This window comes from Leiobunum rupestre, chromosome 11 (assembly GCF_980474605.1).
Source record: "Leiobunum rupestre chromosome 11, qqLeiRupe1.1.hap1, whole genome shotgun sequence".
NCBI classification, from domain to species: Eukaryota; Metazoa; Arthropoda; class Arachnida; order Opiliones; family Sclerosomatidae; genus Leiobunum; species Leiobunum rupestre.
Window position 1 is genome coordinate 26,240,301 of NC_143394.1, and position 27,598 is coordinate 26,267,898.

The following is a 27,598-nucleotide window of genomic DNA, read 5'->3' on the forward strand; positions in this document are numbered from 1 at the left end:
CTTAATTTGCTACTCAGATCCATTATAATTTTGTACTCTAGCTCAGCAGACTTTCCTCGGTTTATAAACAAATGTAAAAATCGCTCTTTTAAAATGCGTTTAAAAATATAATTAATTAACGTTATAATTAACGTTTACTATTTGGTATGGACGTCATTTCAAGTTTTAAAGTTCGCCCTTCAAGCGGAAATTGTGGAAAATTAAGGGTTCGAAATCCAACTTTTATAATTTTCTGTATCTATATTAAATTATGTCGAAACGAAATTTTTTTATTTTTTATAGATTTTTCATTTTTAAAACGCTGGGTTATCACTAAGGCGTTTTTCAAACCGTTGATATAAAGAGAAATAATGTAGCATATCCTCCTCAAGAGAAGTAATGATAATTTAGACTTTGGCGCTCAATACGCACCTTTATTTCTCTGTTTACAATGTTTTTATTATATCCAACTATTTGAAATTGAATTATTCGGTGAAGTCACTTACGTGAGAACTTTAAAACTTGACTCGTCGTCTGCTTAGTATATATTACCTCTAATATTGAAATAACTGCTAACGCCTTTGGTTTTTTCTAAGTGGCATACGTAATTTTAACAGGCTAAAACAAATTTCAAAATTTCATACGAAAAATAGATTAGTATAAAAATTAAAGGGGGATATATATCGTACATTAACTTTTTTAAACAGAAAATTGATGAATATTAAATTGATGGTTTAAAAACGTAAATCTATAGTTAAAATTAAATATAAACATAATATTTATGCAACTAAAGACCAACCAAAAAGGTAGCGGATGAATCTAATGAATATTTTTCATCTGTTGTAAAAATATTAAGACAATTTTGTTATCTTACCTAATGATATGAATTTTCCAACACACAATTACAATCGTCACTGTATCGTTGTTCAGTAACAATTTAATAGTGGTTTAGAAAGAAATGAAAATTTAACTTATCCAATTTCTTAAATCCACTGGGATTTAAATAATAAAATCGTAGGTAACATTTTGGATTAAAGAAGGCCTTCGACAGATCGGTCGAATTAAAAAGTAAGACCAAATTCCAGGGAGAGGTTAGGAAATTTAAATTTATTGTTTGTGAGGTTGATTTAGTTTTAATTTTACACTAGTTCCGTGATAATTATATAGCTTCATAACGCTTTGGGCATTTTTAAATGTTGATATTACAACGATGCAGTATTTTTATTTAAAACATAACCGGAATAGTCAGCTAGATTATCAAATATTAACTGAAGTGTATTCATTAACTTCTGATAAAGTAGAAACTAACGTTAAAATTGTCTAATTTTGGCAACACTTTCGTTCACATTGTTAAAGATTTTTCTACTTAGGGCTCGGGGAAACGGATACATTAACCACCAAAATTTCAATTAATCATAAAAAATTCGATTAACTGTTTATTTATGGATAGTATTCGCGACAATTATACAATTTAATATTCGGATATGGATATACAAGAAATGAAAGAAAAATTTCCTATTTATTCTTGTGGATATTTTGTGGTATGAAAAGTCTGATCATGTAAAAAAATGGACCTTGTCCCTAAAGTTTATCCCAGTGTTTGTTTTGAACAAAGCATGACCGTAAAAATCGATTATTGGGCAACTTAGTTTCTTTATACCTTGTTAATATTTGTTTCTTATTTTTGGTGTTTTCTAAATCGCCCGAAAGTCGATTTTGAGTATGTAAATAAGGTAGTCTACTCGAAAAGAGTTTTCTTAGCGTGATTATATTTTAATCAATACTGTGTTTACAAATTTATTCTATAAATGAGTAAGATTTCACACTCAAATTTGGACATAGCTACGTTTGGGGAAAATCATTTTAGCAGAATATTTTCCCAAAATTACCACCTACAATCTGTAGCTGAGTAGAAAGCAAAACTTATTTAAATCTTTTCTTTGAAACAAGAAGCAAGCAAACTTAAGTAATTTATTTCTGTAATAATTATTCCTAAAGACCTAAACGTAGTAACGGAAGTATGCAGGGTGAAGTCCAGTTTTTGGTGCGTAAAAGAGATTATGTTGCTTTAAAAAAAAACAATATTTAAGAATGTATTTAATTATACTTAAGGAAAATGATTATGTTGAGACTATCAAAAATACTTACGGTGATTATTATTATTTATCTTTTATTACTTTTTTTATCTCTAGTACCAGTGTATACCGATGTTTACACATGATTCCCTGATTACTTTTGAATACTGGTCATTGATTTTCGAATATTATTGATTACTAAAATTTTTTTAAGTTCAGCATCTGAATAATTTCAGTTAACTCTAAAAGTATTTTTGATGTATTCGCGTTTTAAATTATTCTGTAAATGGGGTTCATTTAAGTCATGTATGAAATTTCTCAGTTGTATAATGTACACAAACCCTCAGCGCACGAGCATTTGTGGTGATGTGGCCAGGAGTCACAAGAGTGGATATGGTATGTTATTGTAACCTGCAAACTTGTAAACTAGACATCAATATATTAATAATAATAATAATAGAAGAGCATGACATTTTTTGGTATTCTAGCTATATCTTTCTTTGGAAATCTGCCCTATATACTTAACTGTATATATTTTTTGATAACTTTAAGATTTCAGGTGTAATAATTTTAATTTTGAAACACCTTACGCTTATTGATAAATATTATAGAATAAAAACACGTTCATATGCGCAATTTAAAATATTCAGGTGTAATTTTTTTATATTCCATTACAGACTAGATAATTACAATTCCAATTTCATATACATGTAAAATTATGAATAATATTTTATGGAATACCACGATAAATGTTGGAGTTACAAAGGTATGACTTTGAAAAATGTCTTATAAATAATAATTTTAAATAAATGTATGCCAAAACCGGCAGTTCAAAAGATAAAAGAACCAGAAAGAAACTGTGATTTAAAACCTTTTAATATTTGTTTCCCTAATTTCAAAACGCGACGTATGGTTTTGTATAAAAAGACACTTTATTACGATAAAAATCGTACAAAATGTATATATTAACGGATTCTATTTGGACCAATACTAAAACTTTATAGGAACTGACTTGAACATAATGAAGTCCCAATTTTAAAACCCAAATTATAACACGAGATATATTTCGTCTCCTGAAAGCCAAATCCCCGTATCTTTTTCGGTATTTTATATAAAGTTACGTAGATTTGGTTTTCAAGCGACGATAGAAAAAATTCTACACTATAAGAAAGTTAAAACTTAGACTGTTTCTTGGTCTAAGGTTAAAACGTACGTCGATATGGAAAACATTTTGGAAAATTTATTAAACTCTTCCTCGGCCATAATTTATGTATTTGTATATTTGAGCAATAGTGGAATTTTCCGAGAGGTGGTATAATCAGATGAATTCAACCCGTTTAAATCAATTATCGGTGCGAAGGAATGGAATATGAATATTCTATGCACGTTAAGTTAATATTTGAACGTAAATATAATATTTTTCATAAAATTATTTCAGAAGTTTCTTTTTTGCAAATTAAGTGGACATGCTTGTGACAATGTTTTGATAGCGGAAACCTTTATGTACAATTACATAATCGATTCACTTCCTTTTAAGTAAGTATACTAAAACTAGCAGTCTTGAAACACACTTCGGCTGAAATTCATCATATAGTGAGTTTCTAAAACTAAAATGGTCTAGCTGGCTACTTCTCTCGTAAGATATATTTACTATAAACTTCTGATAGTACATATATTAGCGTTAAAGCTATGGCCAGTGACGATGCAAGGTTTTTGGGGTAGGTAGGCTAAGTATAAAAAAAAATCCAAAAACATTCCTTATTTCCGAGCCTGCTGCCAAAGTATGTATATACAAGGCTGTACAGAAACTAAGACTTATCGAACATGTATTTTAAATGGGAACTAAATTGTTTCATACGAAGTATAGATCTTTACGGGCTGCTCAATATTAGCTTAGTTTTTTCGCGATAAAGCAGTGTACACGATGACGAACATTTACATTGAAAAAGCGTATAAATTGTATTACAAATACGAAATAGTGAAGTCGAGTTTTGTTTCTAAAAATAAACTATATAGTTAACCCCAAAAGAGTGGTCATTGTTAAAAACATTTTTGGGCTCCAATAGAAGAATTTTTGAGCCCCCTAGAAGAAGTTTGATGCCCCCTGGTGCCACCACTGGTTATGGCAGGATATCGATTAAATGAATATGACGTCGTGAAGTAGAAATTCCAATAATTGTAATTGAGGGAGGCGAGAGCAATGTTAAAACAAAACACCATTACGCTTTTACATGGTTCTCCAACTCTTCCAAGGACATATTAAGAACCTCGAAATATGTCCATATGGAAACAAGCCGTCCAAGCCATAATATTAGTTCCATCACGGCCCCGATATATAAATTATGACCCAATATCTGGGGCACTGTTTCCCAAATTGAAATTGCGAATGTTTTTCATTACCTACCTTAATAATAATAATAATAATAATAATAATAATAATAATAATAATAATAATAATAATAATAATTAGTTAGGCTCGAGGGGCTGATCACTCCGCGTAATCGGTGTACAGAGCTGTACCTTTGACTGTACTAATGGGACTACGCGTAATCTTTGAAGTCCCTGCCTTTGGCAGTGGTAATCTAAGCGTAGTCCGGTGTACAGACTTTCTAAGAGTGGTTAGCCCCTCGGTTAGGCTAATACCCAAAGAACAACCCTAGGCCCAAGTCATCTCCGTATTATTTTATTTGTTCAATTAAATAACGCGGTCCTGCTACCATTTGATGTGTCATTTCTAAATATAAATGATAAATTCTGAGAAATCAAGGGCCCAAATGTATGGGTAGCCGAGGATTCAAACGGGTACCACGAAATTACGTATCAATTGACTTACAATAAATATTTAACGGCTTCGTAGACATTTAGAGAAAGTCCAATGAACAACGGCTATACGACAACGCACACCGCTTACCTTTCATAGAAAATTAAGTGCTGAATAATACGACGACACCAATGGTTTTTTTTGGTGCAAAAGGGCTCTAAATATTAACCCTTTCTTATGGAAAGCTACTACTACGCTTCGAATAAAACAATAGCCCCAATTTCAGTATTTTTCATATCCGATGGACCAAGTCAACTTACACTGTTCACGCCTTTCCACCCAAACTCGTATGCCCATTTAAAGAGTAAAATTTCACGTCTGAAGGAGTTCAAAGCCCATTTCAAAAGTTATAAAACACCTTTAAAAAGAGTTAAATCACATTTTTTTAGGTGTAAATACGTCCTTTAAAAACTTCCCGAGCGTATTAGCATTTCTAAAGATGTGATTTAACTCTTAAAAATGCGTATTGACATCTTTTAAGGGGGTATTTAGCTCTAATAAAGGGCGTATTAACACTTCTAAAGATGTTATTTAACGCGTTTACACAATTTTGAAGGTGCTTTATTATATGTTATTGGATATATTTTGTTTCACAAATTTTAATTGTGTGGTGAGGGTGTTGAAACGGGGTTCGATCTCGAATTGTGTTTAAAATGTGTTATAACGGTGTGAAACAAACCCCAATTTCTTGGAATGTCTATCTTATTGAAACATTTGTTTAGTGTTAAGTCACACTGTTTTTACACCTTTAAAAGTAACACCCTTTTTTAGGTGTAAAAACGGAGCGAACGAGGTGTAACACTTTCTTAACACCTTTTAAACACCCTTATTTCTTAGAGTGTTGGTCCACCAAAAGGCGAACCAACGTTTGCTGTTTACACCGCTTAATTCACTGCCCATTAGTTGGTTATATTTGGTTGCTAACTAATTCGTCTTTAAAAGTGGACTTAGTATAAAAAAATTGATCGTGATAGTGATATTGGCGCCATCTTGATGATATAAAAAGATAGATAGGAAAAACAAGTGCCCATCTCTGGTGGACTATATACATCCTCTTTTAACGCGTGGTCTATAAGTAAATGTATTTATTAATAAAAACGTGAGTATATTTCAAATATTCAACGGGAGATGACACCTGGTGAATCAGAAATACCACCTAGAGTTCAATTGCGGAAATGTCTATTAAATTATTTTTTATTATTAATAAAGATTCAATATTGTGCCGGAAATTGGAGGCTATATGTATAATATGATGCAAAGAAAGGTACGTATTTGTGTTGCGTAATTGCGTTACACTTTGTTTTATTACCAATGCTGTTAACGATAAAGAACACTATTACCTTTCCAAAACCATTCTATTTCAATGTTAGGTCAGAATAATAAAACATTTATGTGTTTCTATAGATTTGTTTCACTCCAAAACATGACCTCCATTCTCGCTTCCCTAGCAGTCATTGTAGGTGGTGATTTTGGAAAACTCTTCAAATGTTCCTACAATCATTCTACAGGATAGAGTGATTTCTCCCTTTTGAGTAAAAAGAGATGAAATAGTTTTCAAAACTTTTATCATGACCTATTTTATCAATCAGCACCGCCATACGCTAAAATGCGTATAGGAAAGTGGTGGCTAGCAGCTCACTATTACCATTACCCGAGGGGCAGATAACTCCAATGATTATTATTATATTAAAATTAAATCTGCAGCTTTGGCTGTACAAAGATTAAAAATGATTAAATAACGATTACATTTTTAATCATGATTATTAGGACACCCGGTAACAAAGTGATCTGCCCCTCGCCATTACCCTGTACAAGTTTTTAAACTTTTTATAACATGGGATATCGAATAACTCGGGAGAAAACCCCTTTAAAAGGATATAACCTGCAAAGAAATATTTATGGATGTTTGAGCGTACATGACTTCTTGTTTTTCTTATATCATAATTGTTTTTAACGCTTATCAATCCGATATTAGCATTTCTTAATCAATATTAAATTTTTTAAAATCTGTATAAAAACCGTTGTAAATCTCAAAAAGGGGTTAGTTTTGATTCCTGTTCGTCTCCTGTAAATATGATTTTAAATTAAAAGTGTGTATATCATGAACCGTCGTTTATTCTGTTGACATCTATCATGAACATATTTTTGGTCCGACGAGCCGGATACAGTCGCGGTAATTAGTTGAGGTTTCCAAATTCCTTGCCGTTACCAGTATCCATTCTTCGTGGGAAGTAGTGTCACCATTCAGAGTCCGATTCAAGTGCGTAACCTCCATTATCAATCGGTATGGATCATCATACAGCTCGCAGACGATCGATCAAGGGTCAGATTACCAGGTTCGAGGCGGTCATCACGAAACATGCCACCATGCCCATCACACCAGTCGCAGTGGCAACGTACAAAAAGAAAGCCGATGCATTAGCCGCCGATTTGGAAACAGTGCAACAGTACATCAGTACCAACTGCCCAGTAGATGACTTCAATGCTCTCGTCACCCGTATGGAAAACGCTCAATATTCAAGTGCCAACCGTACCAAGTAGTCTACCGACAGCTGATATTAAGCTACCGAAACTAGAGCTTCCAGTCTTCGGAGGAAACTACATAGACTGGTTCCCGTTCCATGATCTCTTTACGGCCACGGTTCATAACAATGGAACTCTATCAAGTGCCCAGAAGTTTCAGTACCTCAAAACATCTCTACGCGGTGAGGCAGCTATGCTTATCCACGCAATCCCAGTCACGGATGGAAACTACGCCGAGGCATGGGATATTCTTCTCAATCGGTTCAACAACACTCGAGAGATCGTCAACGCTCACATCAAACGACTACTTAATCAAGCTTCTGTCAGAGACGAATCAGCTGCTTCGCTAAGACGCTTGATTGACACGACGGCAGAGTGTATTCGCTCTCTGAAAGTTCTGCAAGAGCCCGTCCAACACTGGAATGCCGTACTCATTTATGTAATTGGAGAAAAACTCGATAACGAGTCTAGAAGACAATGGGAGCTATCGCTGACAGGTACTACGAGACCTACGTATGAGGAATTAACAACAGAGAGCTCGAGCCTTCGCCGCTTCCCAATCCACATCGAGAGAAACCAGAAGCAAACAAGCATCAACGCCATTTCCCAGGAAAAATCCGGTATCACATCACGGTTCCATACGAGACAACGCATGCTCGACCTGCACTGACTCGCCCATCCTTGCTGAAGGCTACGCATGAAGCTCAATGGAATTTAGTCAAATCGCACTCACTTTGCTTCAACTGCCTCAGAAACGACCACGTCAGCCACAACTGCAAATCCGGTAACTGTCGAAAATGCAAGGCGAGGTATAACACTCTTTTGCATCAAGATTCCCATGAGATGGATTCCACGTCCCGTGAAAACTCGAGAAGCGAAGTCCTTGCACATGTATCCCGCCAGCATATCGAGCCTTCTAAAGTTATACTGCCGACAGCAATCATTCAGGTCTGGGGTGGTAACGGTTCCATCTGGCCTAGCAGAGCGGCGCTGATCGACTCTGGCTCGCAAGCGAGTTTTATTTCCGAACAGTTCATGCAAAAGTTACAAGTCAGACGAACTCATCAGACCCTGACGATAGGCGGAATTGGTGCGACCAGTCTCAGCCAATCTAGAGGCGGCGCAACGCTGTCCATCAGTTCCAGTAGCGATCCCACCTTCAAGGCAACAATTGAAGTCCTGATCCTTAAAGACGTCACGGAAAGGCTTCCGAATTTCACCGTCAATACTCGAAACTGGTCGCGCATCAAGCGACTACAACTTGCAGATCCAACGTTCAACATTCCAGGCTCAGTCGATATACTTCTTGGAGCAAACGTTTTCCTAGACCTCATTCGAGATGGTAAACTAATGGGAAGATCTGGAGTACCTGGAGCGTTCAAGACCGTCTTTGGTTGGGTGGTAGCGGGGACCACCGGAACCCAAGACTGGAACAGTACCACATCGTCAATTAAAGTTCATCATTGCCAGCTTGAAACCCAACTCGCCAGGTTCTGGGAAATCGAAGAACTAACAGATCAGGCCAATTTCACATCTACCGAGATCCAGTGCGAACAGAAGTTTGAAGACACATTCAGCCGAAATGTACGTTGTCAGACTTCCAATCAAGGAGAGTCCCGAGCCACTCGGTGAATCTAGGTGTATAGCATTACCAAGATTCAAATACGTTGAACGCCGTTTAGAAGCTAAACCGACGAACTACGAGAAATACCGAAGATTCATGGAAGAATATATCCATCTGCGTCACATGGAGCTCGTTTCCACCGAAAGCAGACTCGCAGATAACACCTACCATTTACCGCACCATGCAGTCTTCAAGGAATCAAGTTCGTCAACAAAACTAAGAGTCGTATTTGACGGGTCCTCTAAAACCTCCAACGGAGTCTCTCTGAACAACATCCTCCTCGTACGTCCAAAACTACAGTTAGATCTCGTAAACCTACTCATCAGATTTCGAAGCCACGCAGTCGCACTGATGGCCGATATCGAGAAAATGTATCGCCAAATCTTAATTCACAACGAAGACCTCCGCTACCAACGAATACTATGGAGACATCGAAAGGAAGATCCGATCGAAGATTATCAACTATTTACGGTGACATACGAGACAGCGTCAGCACCCTATTTGGCTACTAAGGTCTTACAACAGTTATCTAAAGACGTAGAGTCAAAGTATCCGTTGGCTTCTCAAGTCCTCACAGACGATTTCTACATGGACGACCTCCTTTCAGGCGCAACCAATACAATCAGCGCCATAAAACTACATTGCGGAAATGGGCGTCAAACGATCCAGCCGTCATGGAAATAATACCTTCGGAGCAGAGGGAAATCCTGGTTCCCTTAAATACAATGGACACTGGCAATAGACGTCCTATCATTTGTTCTGACATTACCGAATTCCAGAGAAGTCGTTACTAAACGCACCATCCTGTCTGATACCGCCCAGGTTTTCGATCCCTTAGGTCTCTTGTCTCCAATCCTGATCAGAGCGAAAATCCTGCTGCAAGAGATGTGGCAAATCAAGGTTACCTGGGATGAAGAGTTACCATCGACGATCGTTCACAAATGGCATACCTTCCGAAAAGATCTAACCGGCATTGAAGATATCCGCATCGTACTGTCCTGGCTGGCCTCACGTCCTCAACGATGGAAGACATTCATCGCAAACCGGGTGTCAGAAGTTCAAAACATACAACCCGTTATCCAGTGGCATCACGTTCCGGGTAAACTCAACCCCGCAGATTGTGCCTCACGGGGCATTGACGCCAAGGAACTTCTAACGCACCCTCTATGGTGGCATGGTCCAAATTGGCTACAAACTGAACCAGTCCACACCAATGAATCGCCCATTAAAGAGTATCCCAAATGCAGAATTGAGGAGCGAATCAAACCAGTCATCGCTGTGCATTCCAAGAGCGATACCAGTCTCTTAGAACGATATTCATCATTAACGAAGCTCCTTCACGTTACCGGGTACATTCAACGTTATCTTCGCAACAGCCAAACCTGGCCGGAAACAAGAGAACTGGTCCCGTTAACGAAGGAAGAGAACGATCGCGCATTCAATCATTGGATAAAAGTCACTCAGTCAGCTCACTTCGGAGCAGAAATTCGACAACTGGAAGATAAAAACCTCTACCAACAAAAAGCAAAATTCTGGGGCTGACACCATTCTTGGACGCAACCGGTGTCCTTAGAGTTGGCGGACGAATCCGACATGCAAAAATCTCAATCGATCAAATTCACCCAGTCATCCTGCCTCGAAAAAGTACATTCACTGATCTCATCATCAACACCGAACATGCCAAAACACTACATGGAGGGCCGCAACTAATGATGGCGTCATTACAATCGAAGTTCTGGATCATAGGGCTTCGTGATGCTGTTCGCTTCCATGTCCAAAGGTGTTTGAGATGTGTCTGACAACAGGCAAAAAACCATCAATCAACTTATGGGCAATCTACCAGCTCCTAGAGTCAACCCCGGAGTCGACTACGCCGGTGCGTTCAATCTGAAAGTCATGAAGGGACGAGGATGCCGATCATTCAAAGGCTATATCGCCATATTCGCCGGTTTCACGACCCATGCACTGCACCTCGAATTGGTCAGTGACATGTTAGCTGCTGCGTTCTTGGCAGCCTTCAAACGCTTCGTCTCCCGTCGAGGCAAATGCACCGACGTCTATAGCGATTGCGGGACGAACTTCATTGGAGCCAACAAGGAACTTAAGGAATTTATCCGAGTTGTCTTAACTATCACCAAAGACCAGACCATAGCGCAATGGATGAGCGACGAAGGAACCATCTGGCATTTCAATCCCCCGGCAGCTTCTGATTTTGGTGGCCTCTGGGATGCGGGCGTAAAATCAGTCAAATATCACCTGAAGAGAGTCATCGGGGAGACACGACTGACGCTCGAAGAGATGCAGACACTACTATGTCAAGTAGAAGCATGTCTAAACTCCCGTCCCCGGACTCCAATGACATCAGATCCATCCGACCTAGCAGTCTTGACGCCGGTACATTTTCTGATTGGGGACTCCTTGACGTCCATACCAGAACCCGATTTCACTTCAACCAACATCAACCGTCTCTCCCGATGGCAGCTCGGACAACAGATATTACAACACTTTTGGCGACTTTGGCAAGCCGAGTACTTGTCACGACTCCAACAACGTCCAAAATGGACGAAGAGTACTCGCAATCTAGAAATCGGAGATTTGGTACTACTTAAGGAGGAGTTACCGCCAACCAAATGGAAGATGGCCAGAATCATTAAAATCCACCCAGGGGCCGATCAAATTGTTCGCGTCGTCACGGTCAAGACTACGGACAGGGAATTGCAACGACCGGTCACCAAACTGTGTCAACTTCCGTTGGAGCCTTAACTTTAAAATTCACATTTTAAGGTGGGCAGGATGTTTGGGCGTACGCGACTTCTTGTTTTTCTTATATTATAATTGTTTTTAACGCTTATAAATCAGATATTAGCATTTGTTAATCAATATTACATTTTTTAAATTCTGTATAAAAACCGTTGTAAATCTCAAAATGGGGTTAGTTTTGATTCCTGTTCGTCTCCTGTAAATATGATTTTAAATTAAAAGTTTGCATATCATGAACCGTCGTTTATTCTGTTGACATCTATCACGAACAATGGAAGACCCCTTCATTTTTTTAACTTACCTGTACATTTCTAAAGGCAAAGGCAAGAGCGGCCAGAGCTGAAAACGTTGGTGTTCCACACCAAATATCCGGGGTAATATTCCCTTTAATGAAATAACGCTATCTCAAATGTTGCACTAATAATATAATATACCTACATTTAAAAACCAATCTATTAACTTCTTCAACTTAGTTATATACAAAAACTTGACTATCTGGCTGATGATTAAGGAAATATTAATTGAATGGTACTTTTATTAACGTACCATTTATACTGCCTACTTATAAACAAGAATATCAGCGAAACAAAGTCTACGCTCAAATATTTAATATTTTACTACAGGAAATTTACATCATGTATTACCGAAATATCTTGTCATACTCGTTGAGAATGGGAAATTTAACCACATATACGAAACCGGTGCATTACCTCGATGTGAAAATATTATCAGAGCGTTGTTCACTCACAAGAAGTACTATTATGGTTCTTTTATCACCTTTCTACATAAAAGTACGTATTTCTGAGTAGGTTCTTAAACTAAATGGAAACCATTCTAAAATTTGATTCTGAAACTTTTTCAGGATTGGGTAAATTTAATAGCCACATGTTTTATTTTGTCAGTCTTAACATCTGTGATTATAAAATACAATTTATTTACGACTGTCTTGTTTAAAGAACTATGGTTGCATTTTCGTTGCATGTTGAAACAACGTAAGTATATATTTATTTTTTAGCTAACTCAGTTATAAAAAAAAATCCATTGATTGAATAAATAAAGTAAAAATTTAAAAAAATCTAAGCCTTCCAGGAAGCTAACTATTCCCCAAATAATAGAACGGGTGGTTTTTATTCTAAAATATATGCTGGTATAGAAACCACCCCACAATTCAGATTTCAAATATTCTTATTATGAAGAAATATTGAAACTCTAGAGTTCGAACTTTCTTGTTATGAAGAAATATTGAAACTATTAAGGAATAGTAACACTACAGTTCAAACCTTTTTGTTATTATGGTATAATATCACTACAGATCAAACTTTATTATTCTTTATGAATAATAATACTACAGTTCGAACTTTCTTGTTATGAAGAATTAATGTGCTTTGGGATAAACAAATGTCATGCCTACCGTTACCGCGCGATATCATGGATATTCTTCTACGTTTTAACAGCTTTAATTTGTAGGCTAACGAAGCCTTTATTCTCAAAGAAAAGTTACCCCACTCAATAGTTATATTCAAGATACGGTTTGCAGGGAGCATTATAATTGTTTGAAAGATCTAAAAGTTTCGAGTGCCAGAATAAATGTTTATATATATTTAAAATATTTATTTAGATGACGTTAATCCAACAGTTATGTAAATGTTACCTACGCGGCTATATGGTAATTGTTAAGTTAATAAAAACCATCTATGGACTGCAATTAGTGCTCCGCACGGCTCAATAATGGCTCCGGCTCCGATCAAAACGGCTCCGGCTCCGTGTTTTTGGGAGCCGGATCTGGAGCCGTGGCTCCGGCTCCCTTAGTTTTAGATCGGCTCCAGGAGCCGGCTCTTTCCCTTTTTGCATCAAATAGTGGAAATGTTTTGTAGTAGTCGTCTACTATTAGCGGTATGCTTTCACAATTATTGTATATCAAACTGACGTGCATTGGTCTAAAATTTCAGAATGGACTGGTAAACGGTTTCAATCTAAAATTTCTGTAGTGTGTTGTTATTTGGTTTATATTTACTACATTTAGTCAGGGCATGAAATAAGTACAGGACATTGGACATTGTCCGATAAATTTTGCATATGTCCGATAACTTTTCAAAATCTTAGGGGATCATTGGACATTTGTCCGACAACTTTTTCAATAAACTTGGAATGTTCTTTTCTGCAAAATGAAAATATAAACAATTATTTTGCAAAAAATATGAAGTACCGAGTTACTGAAGTTGATACTTGATAGTCTATTCTGTAACTGTGAATCTGTGCTGTGGCCAGGGGCGTAGGAACCAGGGGGGGCAAGGGGGGCAATGCCCCTCCCTATAATTTTCCTGGAAGGGGCAACTAATGTTATTGCCCCCTCCAACCTTTTGGTCAGTTGAAATCTTCGCAAGGCTCAAATTATCATTTTAAAAGCATATAAAGCTTATAGAACCTCAACTGTGTTTAAATTTCAGTCTTTTCCCGCCAATGTATATAGTAGAAAAATGTACAAATGCATTCGGAGAAGCTACACTCCATTAAAAATTCAAAACCATTCAATTGTTTTTTTAACAGAATAGAGCCGGCTCCGGCTCGGCTGTTACGGTTGGCTCCGGCTCCTTAAAAATCTGGGAGCCGACGTGCGGCTCCGGCTCCGGCTCTTGGTTTTTTTAGGAGCCAACGTCGGCTCAAGAGCCAGAGTCGGCTCGACTCCTTCCAAAGAGCCGGATCTGCGGAGCACTAACTGCAATGCAAAGAATGTTAAAAATAATGAAACCAAAATAAACACGCGAAATTCGGACCAAACAGATCTTCGAGTCAAAAACGAACTATAATAATTAAATAAAATAGCCAGAAATTTCAACGATAGACTGGTTTCGCCCTATGGTAATGACGAAACGTTTACATAAATGTTAAATTAACGTCTTCTAAGTGCATATTTTAAATATACATAAACATTTATTTTGGAACTTTTAAATCTTTTAAACAATTATAATGTTCCCTGCAAACCGTACTTTGAATATAACTTCGTATTGAATTAAATCTTTGGTAATTAACAAGACTAATTTCCTTATTACAATTAAAATTTTATTTCATACATAGTTTTTCCGTGAAAATAATCTGGTGGGTAGTGTTTTCTTCAAGAGCTATCCGTGAAGTACTCCAAAAATTTATCGTTTTTCATTGTCTTTATAAATATATAATCTTGGTATAGTAGAATAAACCTTTCATTTGAAATAATTTTGGTGAAGGTATATTACGGAAAATTAACTTAGGATTTTTAATAATTTTTTACTCTTATTTTACTTTAAAGCTCTAATCAAAAACTTGGGAAATTATCGTTTACTTTTTCTGCACACAATGTGGAGCCTGAGTCTGAGTTTAGTTATTTTTATATATTTGAGTTATTTCAAAACGAGTTTTGTGGCAGAAGAGAGTTGCAATATCGAAAGTTTCAAAGATATCGAGAAAAGAACCAATTTGAAATTCATCTTTTTCAACAATTCCAACTTTCTTTTTTTGTACGAGGTACGTTACTTCAGTGTATATTAAATAATTATTTCATAAAGATAAACTTTACAAGTTAGATATTGCTTTCAGTATATTTGTATTATTTCAAACTATTTGCATTTGACGGGCTGAAATTAAGATTAAATGCGGCGATTTCAGTTCTACATACGCTACTTTCATTATGACTTTAGGGCAAATAACTCTGTGTAAAGAACTAGCTTTTTGAAATAATTTTGAATTCTTAAAAACCGTGTAGTTAATTATTTTTTTAATTTTTAAAGATTTTGCATCACTAAATAATTATCTCTTTAAGTTAAGGGATCCAAAACTTACCATTCTAACATTTTTAAAACCAATTTCAAATCCTGAAATTGTGGGCAAATAAAACCAAGGATTCTATATATGTAAGAGGATATGAGGCGACCCGTAAAACCTGTACCAAAAAACTGCCGGCAACATCGTCGTGGTCAAGAGAGAGCTAAAGAGCATTTAAAATGCGACTACTTGTTTCGATTCCCTCAAGGTCAAATATCATTGTATTGAAAATGGGTGCGATTCTTTAAGACACTATTTTAGAAATGATAATTATGTTTTAATTAAAGTAGAGTATATTAAGAAATAAAAAATGTATTAATTCATTTTTTTAAGTCTTACACTTTTTTGATTAGACGTATTTAAAACGCGAGTCATAGTTGCCGATTTTTTTAATTGCAGACAGAGTAGAACCGAGATATTTGACCTTGAGGGAATTGAAATATTTAAATCTGCCTTGAATCAACTGCGCATGACCGGCCTCAATCGCCGTCAGGTTTTATCTCTCGCCACATATCCTCTTACACGTATAGCATCCTTGATAACGAATTTCTTGTAATTTTAATTTTAAACAATTTTCCTGTGTTTCAGAAGTGTTACAGAACATTTTACAGAAATATTGACCAAAATCCACATATTTTAAAAAACTTCGATATTAACCTGATGGCGAATACCTTTGCAGCGGGAAACTCGGTCATTTTGGATTTGGATGAAGTACTTTACACCCTCATTTGTACTCTCAAGAAAAGACCTAACTATACAACAATTCTCAGTTTGAGCAACTCAAATTTTTATACGGAATTTCTTGGATTTTTTTGCCATACAGACATAATCTCCATAATTGAATACATCGACCAAAGGTAATCATATACTGATAAACAAGAAATGACAAATAACTGAAAAACGTTCATTTATAAATTTAAAATTTCTATGGAAGGGAACTAGTGTAAAATTGAATAACCTTGAAACATGTTTTCTAGGTCATTCAAAAACTATCTCGAGAACCGTTATGTTTACGGATTTGGTTCGAATTACAAAGTTGTTGCTCGCCATATTATTAGTTCAAAAAAATTTAATTTGACGAAATTTGACCAATCAGAAGCCGAGAAATTCAAGGTTATTGAATTCAGTATTTGTTAATAAAAGTATCTGGTTAGCTTGAATGTGACTTAATCAAATAAATACGGATTATGCCCCCGTCGGTTACGATACATGCTTGAGCTCGTTTAACGACGGAGTTCATAGTGTTGTTCAATATTTCAATTGAAATGCAACGGGAGGCATTCATTATTCTTTCTCGCAAAATGTCAATTTCTCGGCTTCTGATTGGTCAAATTTGGTCAAATCAAAGTTATTTGAACTAATAATATGGAGATAAACAACTTTCTATTTGGAAGCAAATTCGTAAACCCACCGGTTCTCGAGATAATTTGAAATTATATTTTTTTGTGTTTTTTAGTGGGCATCCTGTATATCAGGTGGTACATAGCCCCATGGAACGACGGTACAAACACAAACGGGCCCTTTGTGCATAACAAGCAGTAAAATATAAAATATACCTAACTCGTCGCCTGGAAACAAAAATTGGTGGTCTTTATGATAAATATTGATTTGAATATTTAAAAGTTTGGGATAGTTAAAGCACGTGCATTGTATTAAATTTAATATCTGGTCTAATATTTGTGATAGCAGAATAAGATTTTCACTATTCGTATCAGAATTCAACTTAAATTTTAATATTACAGTTATTTTAATTCAAGTTGAGTGGCTTTGGTTTTCAGGTGACGAACTGTTTCAACCATCAAATTTTATTTATTTTGTATTAGTTATTTTCCCAATTATTTGATAAATAAGTTGTGGTGAATCTACACTCTAATCTAATTACGTAAAATTGTTTTTCTAAAGGATCCATACTTTTCACGAGACCGGACACAGTTTCGTTTTTAAACAGAAGTTATATAAAGACATAACACCACGAGAAATACAATTGCCTGAGCTCACATACAGGACAATACAACTAAATGAGCAACTGCCTGTTTACAAAATGTGGACATTTTCTATGATAATATCATCGTTGTGTTTTACCCTGGAATGTATCATTTTTACATTATATCGTCCAACAGTTGCTAAATAAATGATTTTCTTTCTCGAAAGAAATCTCAACTGTTAATTTAAACGTAAAATAATTGTTATAAGCTAGGGGTCGGACATTCAGCAAAAAGGTGTTCGGGATTTTGAAATTCGGGATTTCAAAATTTCTTGTTGGATTTCGGATTTCTTAACTTTGTCCCGGATTAAACGTCAGATTTCTGGATTTCTTGCCGTATTACGAAATTTAACGTCGGATTTCTGGTTTTCTTGCCTTGTTTCGAAATTTTACGTCGGATTTCGAAATTAAACGTCGGATTTCTGGTTTTCTTGCCGGATTTCGAGTTTTGAAGTCGGATTTCGAGATTTCCCGTTGGATTTCGAAATTTAACGTCGGATTTCTGGTTTTCTTGCCTTGTTTCGAAATTTTACATCGGATTTCTGGTTTTCTTGCCGGATTTCGAAATTAAACGTCGGATTTCTGGTTTTGCCGTCGGATTTCGACATTTAATGTCGGATTTCTGGTTTTCTTGCCGGATTTCGAAATTAAACGTCGGATTTCTGGTTTTCTTGCCGGATTTCGAATTTAAACGTCGGATTTCTGGTTTTCTTTCCGGATTTCGAGTTTTGCCGTCGGATTTCGAGATTTCCCGTTGGATTTCGAAATTTAATGTCGGATTTCTGGTTTTCTTGCCGGATTTCGAAATTAAACGTCGGATTTCTGGTTTTCTTGCCGGATTTCGAGTTATGAAGTCGGATTTCGAGATTTCCCGTTGGATTTCGAAATTTAATGTCGGATTTCTGGTTTTCTTGCCGGATTTCGAAATTAAACGTCGGATTTCTGGTTTTCTTGCCGGATTTCGAGTTTTGCCGTCGGATTTCGAGATTTCCCGTTGGATTTCGAAATTTAATGTCGGATTTCTGGTTTTCTTGGCGGATTTCGAAATTAAACGTCGGATTTCTGGTTTTCTTGCCGGATTTCGAGTTTTGCCGTCGGATTTCAAGATTTCCCGTTGGATTTCGAAATTTAATGTCGGATTTCTGGTTTTCTTGCCGGATTTCGAAATTAAACGTCGGATTTCTGGTTTTCTTGCCGGATTTCGAGTTATGAAGTCGGATTTCGAGATTTCCCGTTGGATTTCGAAATTTAATGTCGGATTTCTGGTTTTCTTGCCGGATTTCGAAATTAAACGTCGGATTTCTGGTTTTCTTGCCGGATTTCGAGTTTTGCCGTCGGATTTCGAGATTTCCCGTTGGATTTCGAAATTTAATGTCGGATTTCTGGTTTTCTTGGCGGATTTCGAAATTAAACGTCGGATTTCTGGTTTTCTTGCCGGATTTCGAGTTATGAAGTCGGATTTCAAGATTTCCCGTTGGATTTCGAAATTTAATGTCGGATTTCTGGTTTTCTTGCCGGATTTCGAAATTAAACGTCGGATTTCTGGTTTTCTTGCCGGATTTCGAGTTTTGCCGTCGGATTTCGAGATTTCCCGTTGGATTTCGAAATTTAACGTCGGATTTCTGGTTTTCTTACGGGGTTTCGAGATTTCCCGTCGGATTTCTGGATTTCTTGCCGAATTTCAAAATTTTAAGAAATCCAGGATTTCTTGGAACGTGTACGGGATTTCTTTGAATGTCTGTTCGTTTGGTTATAAGCGTGTTGACAAGTAACGCAATGGCTAATTGATATGTTACCCCTTTTAAATCCCCTACTATAAAAGTGATAGAGTATAAAAATAGGATTTGCAAAAATAATTAATGAAATAACAACGAATTTTTATTAAATGTATGATTGTATGAACAAATAATTTTATTAAAATGTCTGTAGTCAATCGTGTGTTTCCCGACCAAAATTCCTAGCTACACCAATGATATCAGCCTTTCCTTATTTGTATTGAAAAGTTACTTATATGTATTATATGTATTTCTAGGCATTTCATGAAAAGTACTCAACGCGGAAAAACCTACCAGTGGAGTAGCCAGAAATTCATCAAGGGGGGGGGGGTCGAAGTATGTGAATGTTAAGAAGGGGGTCGAGAAGGGGGTGGAAATTTAGTTCAGTCAAAGGTAGGCCCAAGGGGGGGGTTGAACCCGAACCCCCCCTTTCTACGCCACTGAAACCGACTGTTACACTAGACTTTCAAACCCAGTTTAAGTCGGTTTGATTGCCTTTTTTGACCAACGAAATTATTGATTTTCGGCGTGAAAACTGTTTTCGATTGATAATGTGGTTTAGAATAATAATTTAATTTTAGGTCCTATCTAATTTTATCGTATCGTTTCCTGTTAAACGAGTAGTCATTTAAAGTTTGATCATTGAACTTCGTCGTCAATTTTTCACTTAGAAAAAAGAAAAATAAAGAGATTTTCTATGATTTCCATGGACTAATTAACAACAACAGGGACGGTCCAGATCTATAAAATTTCCCTATAAAGACCCCAAAAAAAGTGTAAACGCGTTCAGCAGCGTTGCCAGGCAAATATTTTTTATCTTGGTGATTCAAACGTCATAAACTGGTTGTGATTTGAATTTTCAGATTGTTGTTTACAAAGGAAACCCCAAACGTGTCTCATAACCATAAATGTTATCACGTTAAATAATTATAATTATTGTTATTATTTTAGTATAATTGGTATAGTCATAAGTTGATCATTCTCCACTTATGGTATAGTTAAATGATACGTTTTCCACCTCCGATTCTAAGAAAGATTCGAAATTATTCATCATAAAACAACTATTAAGCCATGGTACAATCATTTATATTTATGAATAATATTATATTATGATAATAATAATTACCGTAACAAATTTGGGAATTGCTTCCAGGCGGTAAGCATAATATTTTACTATATGTACGATCGGAAAAGCTCGACATTCTAAATTTTTACGACGATTCATTTAAAAGACTAATATATTAGCATCGCATGGTAATCTCGTGGTTCAAATTTTAAATTCCATGCATTCCAAGGAAGCTTCTTTCCCTATTTTACTCCCCCCGCTTATTTTGAATCACCAGCCTATACGAGCATTTCCTGTTATGCCCGCGAGTACCGCTAGAGTGCGTCGATGCTTGTTATTTTTACTTTTTTCCTGTGCCGGAGCGTCCCTGTTGTTAAATGTGACAGCCAATGCTGCAGTAGGGTTTTCGCAATTCCAAGAATTAAAGGGACTCAGTTACTCCTGAAAACCAAACACACTTTCTGAAGTATTGCGAGATTTTGGAAAATTAAGGTGCAGAAAAGGAAAACTATTACCTTTTCTAATTTTCATTGCTCAAAACTTACAAGGAGACATCCCGAAGTGTAACCCACCGATTTTGATCAAACTCGGGGGATTGGTAGACCTTCTTGTATAATGAAAAATCTTAGAGGGAATTTATTCTATGGGCAACGGTTTTGCCATGTCATCGAAAAATGTTTGAACCTAAATCATATCCCATATAAAATGTATTGTTAAAAATTACTATAATTTAAGTTATTGTCAGGGATACCTTTACTTTCTGGCTCAAAATGTAGCTTAAGTATCTTGTTAAAATTTCTACGCTAGTGACATCTGTTGAAAAAAAGAGTTACTTCATGCCGAGCCGACACTTGCTTTAAATAATATATATTTCATTTATCGAGTTTAGTAAGCACAAATCATTCTTGGCAAATATTAAGCGTTTCAATTTTAAAGATGACATAACAGAAAAATGGTGTAGTCTAAGAACTAGTTAGCTTATCCTTTTTAAGTTGATAAATTTGCACATATGGAAGACAGAATAAGATGATTCAACATTCTTAAAAATATTTTTCTTTTGAAATTAATTAATCCTTTATTCAAAATTCCTTTTGATAAATGCTAAATAATCCTGTCAATCAAACATTATCAAACATATCATGAGCTACAATGATTACACGCGCTATATCAAGATTTTCAATATGCAAATCATAGTCTCAAAAGGCTCCATGTTGTTTAATAAGATTCCGACTTTGGTTTTCAGTTAAACTAACGTCTTTGTAAAAAGAGATAAATATAGTAACAAACGCGACATATTACTATTCAGTAAACGATAGCGTACTTTAAAGATTCGCGTATCATTCTGAAAAATCAATATTAAAAACAGTAGGCTTTGTAGATTATAAATAATATACCGATTGCATCCCTTATAAATCATCGTAACTTTTCGAAATTAGATTCTATTGATTCAGAACTTAAAGGTTACATTTAAGAAAGACGTACTTTGCCGCAATACACGCTAATATCTCTGGCGTCCCCCAAAACGGGCGAAAAGGGGGGAAAAACGGCGCTTGGTGCGCTGACGTCAAAAATGGGAATTCCTCTCTCTATCAGGCTCCGTCACAGAGATCGTCTACGGTACTTCCGCGCTTTAGCCTTTTAGGGCTTTACTTTGAGTTAACCCTTGCCTAATTTTTATTGTTATTTTTTAATATTCTAATACTTAAATTAAATAAAGTATAGACTATGGTGGTTTACTGCAGTGCGTACGGTTGTAATTCGGCTTATAGCAAGGGAAAGAATAGTTTTTTCAAGTTTCCTCTGGATAACCCATCGCTATTAAAAATATGGGTGTCTAAAGTAAAAAGAAAGAACTTTAAACCCACGAAGCACTCGAGATTATGTCAAAAACATTTCGAAACTAGTTGTTTTGAAACAAATACAAACGCTGAATTTCTTCAAAGTCTTGGTGTTGAAAGCACTTTTTGGCCTAAACGGATGTTAGTTAAAGGAGCAATTCCGAATATCTTTGCATACCAAAAAGAAAAGGAAACCAAACGTCCAAGGAGTCTTATATCAAAAAGGCAAAAGAAACTAGTAAGAATTATCCAGGGTTATATTATATTAAAAGATTTAAAAACGTTGTTCAATAATTTAGGAAATAGAAAACATTCTGGGTGAGGCTGAGACCGAGGCTAATACAATTGGAGTGGTGTCAAATGCAGAGATGTCAGTTGAGGAAGTTGTAACTTTGAACCCTACTCCAAATCCTATATCAATCCAGACTGATATGCAAGATGCTTTTACTATGATGGATCTACAGTTCAAATCCAGAAAAGTACAAACGGTTAAGATTAATAAGCATTTCCGTTCAAAAAGTACGCAAACTATCGAGAAAAGTCAATCTGAAAACAAGCTACCTATGCCAGAGGAATTGAAGCCCTCTTGCAGTTGTCAATCTAAGGATTATGCTAATTCTAGTACTCAATACTACTCAAGTGATATTAAAAATGAAGATTGCAACCCAGATGACCTTAATATCTCATTTTACGAACCCTCTTCGGAATCAGAGTAATGGAAAATATTTTTATATCTCCTTTCATTTAAATGTGTCTTAAACAATGCTTTATTTAAAAACAGGAGTGATTCTGACTTTGATATTGAGGAAGAGTTACCCGAAGGTCCGGCTGGAGGAAAAAAGTTCATAGTGTTTATGATTAACCTCATGCAACTCTTCACATTCTGTCGACACTGCTTTGGGGCCACTGCTGCGAAAATTAAATATATTAAGGGGTCAATGGTGTGCATCGAATCTCTTTGTGTGAATGGACACTCTCAATGCTGGTATAGTCAACCTCTCGATGGAAAACTGCCCATTGGAAATTTGTTATTAGCAGCTGGCATGTTGTTTAACGGAAACCATCCGACTAATATCATTCGAATGCTCAAAACATTAAACATTCAATGCCTTTCATTGTCAACCTACTATTTAATCCAGAAATATTATTTATATCCGTCTATAATGGAGGTGTGGAAGAAGGAAGAAGCTGATAACATTGCAGAGTGTTTAACATTGGAGGGTGACGTTAATTTCGGAGGCGATTCAAGATGCGACAGCCCGGGTATTAATTTTTAAACGTGATTAAGTGCCTCTCTGAAATACAAACAGAAAAAATATCCATTCAGGTCATAATGCAAAATTTGGGAGTTATTCTATCATGAACCTAAAAACAAATAAAATTGTCACTTTTCAATTAGTCCAGGTAACAATATACTCATTTTGAACTTACCCTCACTGCTATAAGACTATTTATAATTTCGTATCGTTCTTTTTATAGTCAAATGAAGTTGCCAACTCCAACGCAATGGAATTTGAAGGGTTGAAGAGATGCTTGAAAGTTATTGAATCTCGTGGGGTGAAAATAACAAGGTTGATAACAGACCGGCATCTACAAATTACCAAGTACATGAGGGAAACGAGATACGACATAGTCCACGAATTTGATCCTTGGCATGTTTCTAAAAGTAATAAGTCTTAATTTATATTCTAATATTATAATTGAAATAGTTAACTTGAACTATTGGTTTTTCCAGGTCTGAAGAAAAAGCTAGCTGCTGCGAGTAGAATCAAGGATTGTGCCGTAATAGCAGACTGGATCCAAAGTATAACCAACCATCTGTATTTCTGCGCTGCGAGTAACACTAAAGAGGAGAAACGAGATAAATGGCTCAGTCTTCCAAATCACATTTCAAATTTACATAAAAATCACCCAGGGAGCTCATTTAAAAAATGTTTGCATGGACTTTTGGATAAAAAAACAGAAAGAAAAAAAACTTGGATAAGACAGGGAACCTTGGCTCACCTTCAAGTAGCAAAAATTGTTGAAGCGAAAAGGCTATTGAAAGACGTTGAATTAACATCCGGATATGGAGGGACAAGTTCGCTTGAGGGGTACCACGCTACTTTGTTGTCCAATGCCCCTAAAAATACACATTTTTTTACGAAGGAATGCAATCGAGGTCAGTATAAAATTTTGATATGTATTATAAATCGATTTACTATTCACTTCATTTAAATAGGCTAGCTTTATCCGCTCTCCATCACAATGAAAATTGTCAAAAAGATATAAAGAAATTTGGTGACGTAGACCAGTGTACGTATCGATTCTCCAAAGCCAATAAAGGAAAACTTACTTTGGTATTTCGAAAGGAGGATTCTACCTATGGTGAGATTATTAAATTTATTTGTGATATTTTGAGAAAAAAATTAAAATATTTTTAATTTTAGGTTATGTCGAAACGCTATACCAAAAGGTTCTAGAAATGAGAAAGATTTATCCCACTTACGAAGAAGCTAATAAGTCTTTGGGAAAAGATATTGCACCACCTCCCCTTTCATATTCATATGATCACCCACCTAAAGAAGAATTACTTACAAAATTTACAAGCAGATTTTGCCAAAAAAAAAGTAGTTTGATGATTCTTTAACAGTGACTGATTAAAAAATTCTAATTTTATTTTAAATTTGTAAAAAGTTTTAAAAATGACAACCCTTGTAAATTATTTTAAAAATGAGACTAGTTTATTAAACTCCTGGAGCATTTACTTTTTCATGACAAATATAACTGAACATTTTCTAAAGAATTTGTCTAAATCTCTTATCACTAAAATTTAAACATGTAGATATCCTTGATAAGTGTCATCTGGTGAGGGAAATCTTGCACGAATGCGAGAGATAACACATGATGGAATCACTACTCTCATGAATATATCTAGCTATGAATATACAATAGCAATAGCCTCTCTAACCTCCCGCTAAAATTTGGGTTGGGCTTATCTAGTCACGTGATCAATAATGTCTGCTCCAACCGAGTGAGGAGCATGCCGTCATTTCCTTCAGTCTCCTGATTGGCTGAAAACGCGTCACTGGTCTCGAAAGTTGCCACCCAAATCAAATCGACATGATAGAAGGGCTATATCGTAGGGTTGGATATTCATAGCTAGATATATTCATGCTACTCTCAATCGCTCACCCAGATTTTTGTAAATCATGCCAACAAATTGCCTGTAGGCTGTATATCTGAATCGTCTAAAAACAAAAATAATAATGAAATAATTTTTATAATATAATAATGAAAACCAAACTTATACATTGACAAATTATTTGTCAATGGTTATACATACGCATTTGGATCATTGTTAGGTAACCCAAGCCTTCTTATAAAGTTCCGGGCATATAATCGGTACGCTGTGTTTAAAACATAAATGTTTAGGCACACTGCCTCAAATCCAGGGTGCAAAGTAATGCACGAGACTTCTTCCATTTTATTTCTAACTTCTCTCTGCTCTACACAGCACGTACACTCATCCTCCGTTGCCATAGCTTTACAATTTGTACATCTACACCTAATTAGCATTCATTTAAAATTAATCACATGGTTGAAACCAATTAAATAATTGAAAATAAATACACTCACCAGGTATTCACTTCTGCATCTAAGCGGTGGCCATAATCATCTGAATCATCAGAATCATTTGATTCATTATAACTATAATTTTCCGATATATCAGACTCACTAGAACTACTACTATTTCTTTCTGGCTCAAATCTATATGGTTCTATTTGTTGCATCGCTAAAATGTAAAATTAAATCACTCGAAATTTAGGACTACCGACCACGAAGTTTAAATTGCCGCTTAGGAAGTTTCCCGCCTGTGACGTCAGCCTTAATAAAAACACGTGACCACTAGCGTTTTCCCGTTTTGGAGTGAATCGCGTCGTCTGCTTAAATATCCCCTTTCTAATGCGAATTAAAAATTAATTACGGTCACAAAATAATAAATGAACTGTTTTTAGGATATATTATACTCTAAGCTTCACGAAAAAATAGGTTTTTATTTTTATTAAATGTAACCTTTAAAATTACGAGCATACAGGGGATTTGAAAAGGTAATGCCAAAAATTTAAGGAGTTGTAGGGGGTTAGTTGAGAGGTATGCCTGTTTTTCCCATTTTCCTACGATGAGTTAAAAGAGCGCAGAGAGCTTCAAAGTGTGACCTACTAGCCCCTGGAAGAAGGCTGCAACAAGCGCAAAACCCAGCAGCAGGGAAATGCGAACGTTAAGGTTTGGGTTCGTGTGATAAGTAAAAAAGAACTTTGTAAACAAACTGAGGTAACCAGCGTAAAAAAGTAAAATTAAACAGTATATAATGTCTCTGCTGTTTGTGTTTGCGCTTGTTGAAGCCTATTTCCAGGGGCTAGTAGGCCACACTTTGAAGCTCTCTGGCGCTCTTTAAACTCATCGTAGAAAAAATGTTAAAAAACTGGCATACTTTCAACTCACCCCCTACAACTACTTAAAATATTTGCATAACCTTTTTAAATCCCCTGTATATCGTCATTTCATTGAGGATATCAAAAAAGGACCGTAGATGGCAACCTTTTTTCGCCTAGGTGCAATTAGCATTTGACTAGTAAAAACTAGACAAACAAACCACTATCCACGTAAACGGCATCTAACATATGGGACCAACATGGTTTATTTAACTAGCCCCGCTAAAGGATGTACTCCGAGTTCACGTTGGTTAATATTTTACTGGGAGTGAAAAATAACGTCATTATCTGCTTAAATTAATTAACGACTTAATTAAGCAAAGACTAAAGCCAAATTAAACACTTTCGGTAATTTGATGATCTGCACTACGTTCAGAATACATATCAAATTATTTTAACATTTCAGTTCTATACTCTTTTTGCGTAAATTATCATTTACACAAAATTAAATTTGACCAAGAAAGGCAAAAATGACTAGATCTTGACCAATTCTGGCTTTTAACAAGATTTCACGGACATTTAAGTACACACAATCCCTCGATGTATTAAATAAATTTCCAATCATTTTGTACATTTGCTTAATAAACCTAAGAGGAATTTTATCGAAAAAGAGTTTTTCGAGTTACCTGGTTTTGGAAATGAGGAAGCGAAACGCAAACACTTGCATGAAAAATGATTATTAGACAAACTGAAGTTTTCAAGTTACCTGGTTTTGGAAATAAGGTAGCAAAACGCGAACACTTTAATTTAAAATAATTTTTAGACCAACTTAAGTTTTCAATTTACCGGGTTTTGGAAATAAGGTAACGAAACGCGAACACGTTAATTGAAAAATTAATTTAGACAAACCGAATATTTCGAGTTACCAGGTTTTGTAAAT

General features: G+C 35.8%; 2 protein-coding genes across 9 annotated transcripts; both read left to right on the forward strand.

The window, feature by feature from the left end:
• Positions 1 to 33: 33 nt before the first annotated feature.
• LOC149922073 (uncharacterized) lies at positions 34 to 18,150 on the forward strand. 8 transcript variants are annotated; one of them, XM_090162823.1, is made up of 10 exons: positions 34 to 375; positions 998 to 2,450; positions 2,732 to 2,820; positions 3,493 to 3,590; positions 6,085 to 6,139; positions 12,406 to 12,573; positions 12,645 to 12,774; positions 15,069 to 15,283; positions 16,169 to 16,437; positions 17,483 to 18,150. In XM_090162823.1, exons 3-10 carry the CDS (start codon positions 2,773 to 2,775, stop codon positions 17,709 to 17,711), a joined length of 1,212 nt encoding a protein of 403 aa, XP_090018949.1. In that variant the 5' UTR covers positions 34 to 375; positions 998 to 2,450; positions 2,732 to 2,772; the 3' UTR covers positions 17,712 to 18,150. The 8 variants fall into 8 exon arrangements, 7 of the variants coding, with proteins under 7 accessions (XP_090018949.1, XP_090018951.1, XP_090018948.1 ...); XM_090162825.1 differs by having other exon boundaries at positions 1,930 to 2,450; XM_090162822.1 differs by having other exon boundaries at positions 34 to 206; positions 283 to 2,450.
• A 3,604-nt stretch (positions 18,151 to 21,754) lies between these two features.
• LOC149922074 (uncharacterized) lies at positions 21,755 to 24,974 on the forward strand. Its single transcript, XM_090162910.1, has 9 exons — positions 21,755 to 22,022; positions 22,123 to 22,481; positions 22,543 to 22,955; positions 23,025 to 23,506; positions 23,571 to 23,647; positions 23,723 to 23,909; positions 23,979 to 24,404; positions 24,465 to 24,610; positions 24,673 to 24,974. The coding sequence occupies exons 2-8, from the start codon at positions 22,131 to 22,133 to the stop codon at positions 24,467 to 24,469; spliced, it is 1,941 nt and encodes a 646-aa protein (XP_090019036.1). The 5' UTR covers positions 21,755 to 22,022; positions 22,123 to 22,130; the 3' UTR covers positions 24,470 to 24,610; positions 24,673 to 24,974.
• The last annotated feature ends 2,624 nt before the right edge of the window (positions 24,975 to 27,598 follow it).

Excerpts from the sequence above, each read along its gene's own strand:
- LOC149922073 (XM_090162821.1), top strand. The coding sequence starts at position 2,773 with ATGAATAATATTTTATGGAATACCACGATAAATGTTGGAGTTACAAAG. Across the intron at positions 2,821-3,492 it reads TAAATGTTGGAGTTACAAAG|AAGTTTCTTTTTTGCAAATT; the intron begins GTATGACTTTGA and ends AAATTATTTCAG. Across the intron at positions 12,574-12,644 it reads TATCACCTTTCTACATAAAA|GATTGGGTAAATTTAATAGC; the intron begins GTACGTATTTCT and ends AAACTTTTTCAG.
- LOC149922074 (XM_090162910.1), top strand. The coding sequence starts at position 22,131 with ATGGTGGTTTACTGCAGTGCGTACGGTTGTAATTCGGCTTATAGCAAG. Across the intron at positions 22,956-23,024 it reads GAACCCTCTTCGGAATCAGA|GAGTGATTCTGACTTTGATA; the intron begins GTAATGGAAAAT and ends ATTTAAAAACAG. Across the intron at positions 23,507-23,570 it reads TTCAAGATGCGACAGCCCGG|GTCATAATGCAAAATTTGGG; the intron begins GTATTAATTTTT and ends ATATCCATTCAG.